The 6000-nt window shown below is 50.7% G+C and overlaps 1 protein-coding gene and 1 pseudogene across 1 annotated transcript; one reads left to right on the plus strand and one right to left on the minus strand.

The window, feature by feature from the left end:
• Positions 1 to 752: 752 nt before the first annotated feature.
• On the minus strand, positions 753 to 3407 carry AQP10 (aquaporin 10). The gene is made up of 6 exons (XM_054562866.1): positions 3288 to 3407; positions 2773 to 2899; positions 2073 to 2210; positions 1849 to 1967; positions 1382 to 1599; positions 753 to 930 (listed from the first exon to the last, which is right to left on the minus strand). Exons 1-6 carry the CDS (start codon positions 3390 to 3392, stop codon positions 753 to 755), a joined length of 885 nt encoding a protein of 294 aa, XP_054418841.1. The 5' UTR covers positions 3393 to 3407.
• Positions 3408 to 4016: 609 nt separating this feature from the next.
• LOC129062112 (protein RCC2-like) lies at positions 4017 to 5640 on the plus strand (annotated as a pseudogene).
• The last annotated feature ends 360 nt before the right edge of the window (positions 5641 to 6000 follow it).

Raw genomic sequence — 6000 nt, forward strand, 5'->3', positions numbered from 1 at the left:
CGGAGAAGCAGTGGACAACGAGAATTTTCCTCAACTCCATTCATCCCTTAACCCTTCATTCATGCCCATTGAATCCTTCTGTGTCTTCGCCTTCTTTCCTTCCCCAGCACGTCTCGTGGTAATGCATCCTGCCCGGAATGCTTGCATATTGGGTTGTGCCTCAGTTTCTCCGCTTTCCTCTACCGGTCTCTAGGTGCTTGAATGGCCGTGTTCCACCGCCAGTCCTGTCTTCTCCGCCACCCTACACCCCTGCCTCCGCCACTCCACCACGCCCCCTCGGTGGAGGCAGTTTCCCAGCCCGTACCTATTATCTGGGGGCTGGCTGAACCTAAAGGCAGAGGTGCTGAGGTTACGAGAACTGGGAGTCAGGCAATGGAGACCAAGCTTGGGAAGAAGCCCCCAGGGCTATGCCCCTCCACTGGACTGCCGGCCCCCACCACCCTGCAGATTCTCCCAGCTTTCCTCGTCAGGCTCCCAAGGGTGCACACCCTCTGGTGGCCATTTTTAGGAACTACGTTCCTGGAAGCCCACAGGGTCCCAAAACCGGCTTGGGAGAAGAGAGGATGAAGACTGGACCATATCCACACAGTTTCCCTCTCCAGGTATCCTCCCCAGGTTAGGAGGAAGCCTAGAAGAGTAAACAGAGGGGCTCCCCAAGGTCTGCTGTCATCAGGCCTGGGTCTCTGGCCATCTTCAGTGTCCATGAGGGAGGTAGGATTGCTGTGTCAGAATCATAGCTCATGCTATGGCATCTAATCAGAAGCAGGAGTTTCCACGTCTAAGGCTTTATGTTGAACAAACTCTAGAGCCAGAGCTGGCTCTGAATCCTCAGGGTGGTGCAAAGCCACCAGCAGCTGGTATGTGGCTGTGCCAAGGGTGGCCCCAACCATAGGAGCCACCACAGGCACCCACCACCAGCCATTACCAGCACTGCAAAAGAAGGACAAAAGAGAGATATCAGGGAAGGCTATCTCTGATAGGGATAAGGGGCAGTAACAAGAAAACTCCCTAAAGTGGTTTCTGGGATGATGGACACCAGGAAGAAGGTGTCTTGGCACTAAAGCCTAGCACTTAGAGAGGAAGAGTCCCCAAGAGAGATTAGTCCAGCCTCTTGCCTTAGGTAATTACCTGAATATACCTGTTTTGCTGATGAGGTCACTGATGCCCAAAGAGGTAATATGTATCCAGAACACAAACTCTAAATCTTACTGTTTCAGTGAAAAGGGTAGCGGGGGGAGGGCCAGAAGCAAAGGGAGAACTGGGGCACTGTCCTAAGAGACCAAGAGAACTATTTAAGAGGAGAAAGCTGGCAACCCGGGGACAGAACCTTTGACAGAGGGAGGTGAGTGGAGGGACAGCACCAGGGGAGGCCGTGTCACACCTGAAGACTTCAGGGCCCCAGCCAGCCACATAGGTGAAAAGTCGTGGGCCGAGGTCCCGGGCAGGGTTGAGTGGGAATCCACAGTTGGCACCCATGGATAGCCCGATGGCCAGGATCAGCAGCCCCACTGCCACAGGCTCCAGACCTGCAGGTACTCCCTTATTCCGTGTGTCCAGGATGGCCAAGATCCCCACAATCAGGATCCCAGTGCCCAGAACCTTGGAGTGGACAGATGCAGAGGGGTTCCCAACAGCTGCCAGATATTCCACCTTCCCTTTCTCACCCAGACAGTCCAAGCCACCAGTCTGTCATCTGACTTTGTCCAATACCGGCAGCTGGGTTGGGGAATGGTGCAGAGATAGTCCTAACCCCACGCCCCATCCCACCCAAAGACTTAACAATAGGCTAGGGTCCCAGAGAGCAGGAACAAAGGTCATCGTTCTCCCAGGTCTTCCCCTCACGTTTACCTGATCCAGGAAGCCATTATTCAGGGACAGATAGGGAGCAGGGTAGGTGGCAAAGATGGAAGCTGTCTCCTTAGGGCCAATCACTGTCAGGTTCCCTCCTGTATAGTTCTGTAGGGCATCTGTCGGGGAGGAAAACACCCAGGATTTCCATCTTTCTCATTCAAAACCACTCCAAGACAACACTGTGCACACACAGATGCCCCCAATGTTTTCCCATCTGTTACCATAGTAGAGAGCATAGGTGGTTCCGGAGGCACAGAAAGCAGACAGTAGCTGCACCAAGGAGTAAATGGGAAGCTTGGCCCAGGGGAGGCGTCCCAGGAGGCACATGGCCAGGGAAAAGGCGGGATTCAGGTGAGCCCCTTCAAGGATCAAGGAGAAAAAAAGCCAGCATCTGTTAAGTGTCACTGCCAGGCACCACCAGGTAACATTGCTTTTCCTCCCCACAGTTCTTAAGGCGGACGTTGCCATTCCCATCATATAAATTAGGAAGTTGAAGCCCAAGGTTAAGCAACTTGTCAAGGTCACATAATGAAGCCAAAGTCTGCTCTTTCCACTACAGTGCCTGTGTCTCAACGTTCCAGCCAGGCACACTGATGCTCTTGTGTTTCTGGGGGACAGAAGATGAGGTCCTGAGCAAAGATGAACCCCAGAGCTTCAGGTGGGGGACATTAAGAAGACAGCACTTACCCGTAATACCTTGTCATAGATCTCTGTCTAGGTGAGCAGAGGATTAATGTGAGGAAGGGGTATGGAGAGATACAGAAAGAGGAGGAGCTGGAATGAGCTAAAGGCATATCTCAGTCCAGGGCACTGATCAAGCTCAAGGAGACAATGTCCATGAGTCACCTTTTCATCATCACCATACACCCACACTCACATACATATCCTACCATGTCTAATGACCAGACACCCTCTACTCACCTGAGACATTACCACTCACATAAATGGCTATCATAACAGCCAGAGAGCCAGCCAGAAACATGGTGAAGAAGTTGCCTTTGGTTTCTCCACTGGTGACAGCCTGGGCCACAGCACCCTGGGTGAGGAGCTGGTGGGGAGAGAGAAGATGAGGAGCAAGCAACCAGGAATAGGGAACCTAGTGGACCTAAAGGGGAAAAGTGAGGGGAGCAGCTAAAAGAGTTGAACGATGAACATATGTGAGGAATCAGCAAGGAACGGAGAAAAGCAGAAAGAGGGAAGGGAAAAGAAACGGGAGAAGGGAAAAACAGTAAAGAAAGGGAAGGAGGGTATGAGACAGAAAGGGACAAGAATAAAAATGAAGTAGGAAAGGAATATAAGAGACAAGAGGGGAACAGAAACAGAAATGAGAGATAGCTAAAAGGAAGCAGGACACCAAGAGAAAGAGATAAGAACACCAGGAGGTGCCAAAAGCTTTTGCCCACCTCCCATTACCTACCCCCTATTACCCTGCCTACCATGAGCACAAACACACCCAGAAACTCTGCCAGGCACTGTCGGGCCAGGATGCTGTGGATCCGGAACCGGCCCTTGACTTCTGTCAGGAGCTGAATTTGGGCCATAGTGAAGACTCCCTGTCTCTGGTCACCGCTCCCTCTGTCTGCATAGGCACACTGCTGCTACACAGGTAGGCCTGCCAGGGGAAAAGATAAGGAAAAGACTTTAAAACCAATTAGCTCAGCTCTGAAACAGCAGTTAGTGTATATGCATGTGTAGAGGGAGTCAAGAGATAACAAGTGAATGTCCATGTGGGCAGGGTTCAGTGCACAGCCAGAGCCTGGATTTTGCCCAGGTGCCTCTCTGACTTTCCTCCCTTTTCCTCCCAGGAGCACCCTCCTCCTAGGCTGAAAGATTGAAGGGAAGTACCCTGCTTCATATACATTAGTCCTCAAAACAACTTTGTATTCAGTAGGACTATTGCTCTGGTTCTCTAAATGAGGATACTGAGAGAGCCTTATAATTCCCCAAGTCCACACAGCTAGTTAATGGCTAAGTCTGAATTCAAATCCAGATTTTCTGACTCTCCATCTATATGAGAAGCATTGTGGAATAATGGAGAAGCATTATTCCACAATGTTTCTCATGTAGAATGTGAAGACTTTCCTCACACTATTTGGATACTTGGAAAACTCAGTAGGTATCTAGAGACTGTGCTGAAGACCATAGACTGCAGAAATAAAACCCACATGACGGACTGCAGCAGTGGCAAGGAGAGCAGCCTGGAGCTCCTCGGGGTACCTGGTAGGGGTAAGTGTGCAGCAAAGCAATGATCATCACCGAGCCTGAGCACTGAGCACACCAAGGAGTGGGTCATACTTGAAGGGTCTAAGTGCAAAGGGTGGCTTTTGATTTTGGGGACAACCAACTGGGACTCAGTCAAAAAGAAGTTCCTAGCCCTGACCGGTGTAGCTCAGTTGGTTGGACATTGAGCCCGGAAAGCAAAAGGTCGCCAGTCCAGTTCTGGGTCAGGGCACATCCCTGGGTTGCAGGTGGGGTCCCCAGTTGGGGCACACATATAGGAGGCAATCAATAGATGTTTCTGTCCCCCTTTCTCCCTCCCATCCCCTCTCTCTAACAATAAATAATATCTTTTTTTAAAAAAAAAGAACTACCTAAACAACAAGCTGCCTACCGCAATCTTGGTCAGAATTTGTCAGAGCACCGCAGATACAGTGCCTGTTGCGGGGGCCCCACAGATACAGGTACCTGTCAGGAGTCCAGGTGTGGATAGTGGTTTCAAGGATCATGTGCTGCCCACAGCCTCCTCCTCATCAATATGTGGAGCTGAGGCAGCTGGGACATGGTGACACCAAGAGAGTTGAATCCTCCAGAATCATTGAGGGTCTCAGCCACAAAGTGATTGTGCCAGTGCTTTGTGGGAGGAACTATACCCTGGTCTTAACAGAAACGAGCTCTGTGTTTGCATTTGGAGAACAAGATGGGGCCGCTGGGCCTTGGTAACCAGACGGATGACATGTCCTGAGCGTCACACAAATAATGTACAATGGCCAGGCAATTACTAAAATGGCCTGTGGGGCTGAGTTCAGTATCATAATGGATTGCAAAGGAAACCTCTGTTCCTTCAGGTGCCCTGAATATGGTCAGCTAGGACACAACTCAGACAGGAAGTTCATTGCCAGGGCTCAGCACATAGAGTACGAGTGTAAGCTGGTGTCCCAGTGAGTGGCCATCTTCATCGAGAGACAAAAGAGGGGCAGATTCTGCCAGTCCCCAATGTAGGTGTATGAGATGTGGCCTGTGGTGCTAATCATGTGGTGGTCCTTGACTCCCAGAAGAGCATCTTCTTCTGGGGTTTCAGTGGCTACAGCTAGCTGGGCCATGCTGTGCAGGACAAGACGGTCCCCTGCCTGGTGGAGCTATTCAGCTTTCCTGGGTGTGGGGTATCCCCAATCTATGCTGGCTATACCTGCTCCTTCACTATCATTGAAGTGGGTGGGTTTTTTTTTTCTGGGGACCACCAACATGTCCTGTGAATATACCATGTATCGGAAGGCTGTGCAGGACCTCTGGGACAATCCAGAGCCTGGCTTGTGGGAAGAGCAGCATCACTGTGGTTGTGGAGAAAAACGGCCTTCACCGACTTTCGGAAAACTGGACCATGGGGACCACAAGCCCAAGCTTTCCACTGCAGCTCAAGAAGTGAAGATGCTGGATGGCATTTTCACAGAGCAGGTTGCCATGGGTTGTGTGCACTTCTTGGTGATAGCAAAGATGAAAGTGAGACCAAGAAGAAAATCAAGAAACTGCCAGGGTGGTCCTGGTGGTGTGGCTCAGTTGGTTGGAGCATAGCATGGTAGCCACGTAGGATCCCTGGTTGTGGTGCAAACAGGAGGCGGCCACTAGATGCTTCTCTCTCACATCAATGTTTTTCTCTCTCCCTTCCTCTCTCTCTAAGGCAATGAAAAAATACCCACAGGTCAGGGAAGGAAGGAAAGAAAGGAGGGAGGGAGGGAGGAAAGGAAAGTGAAAGAAACTGCCAACGTATAACCCCTGCACCCTCTGATTGTCCTGGAGTCTCCAGCTCCACACCTGTCATGGCAGCTGTTATTTTCATCTGCACTGGGACAGGAAGTCAAGAGGGATTTAAACAAGCAAAAGTTGACTAAAGGTGCAGTTTTTTGTTAGACTTCTTAAGGTTTCGTTTTATAA

Source organism: Pteronotus mesoamericanus, unplaced genomic scaffold (genome assembly GCF_021234165.1).
Source record: "Pteronotus mesoamericanus isolate MK-2021 breed Mesoamerican mustached bat unplaced genomic scaffold, CSHL_Meso_final scaffold_705, whole genome shotgun sequence".
NCBI lineage: Eukaryota > Metazoa > Chordata > Mammalia > Chiroptera > Mormoopidae > Pteronotus > Pteronotus mesoamericanus.

Bases quoted from the DNA above. Each gene is read 5' to 3' on its own strand.
- AQP10 (XM_054562866.1), bottom strand. From the start codon at position 3,392: ATGGCCCAAATTCAGCTCCTGACAGAAGTCAAGGGCCGGTTCCGGATC. The intron at 1,968-2,072 runs GTAACAGATGGG...CCTCCCCGACAG, and splicing joins CACCTATGCTCTCTACTATG to ATGCCCTACAGAACTATACA. The intron at 931-1,381 runs GTGTGACACGGC...CTTCTTTTGCAG, and splicing joins TGGGGCCCTGAAGTCTTCAG to TGCTGGTAATGGCTGGTGGT.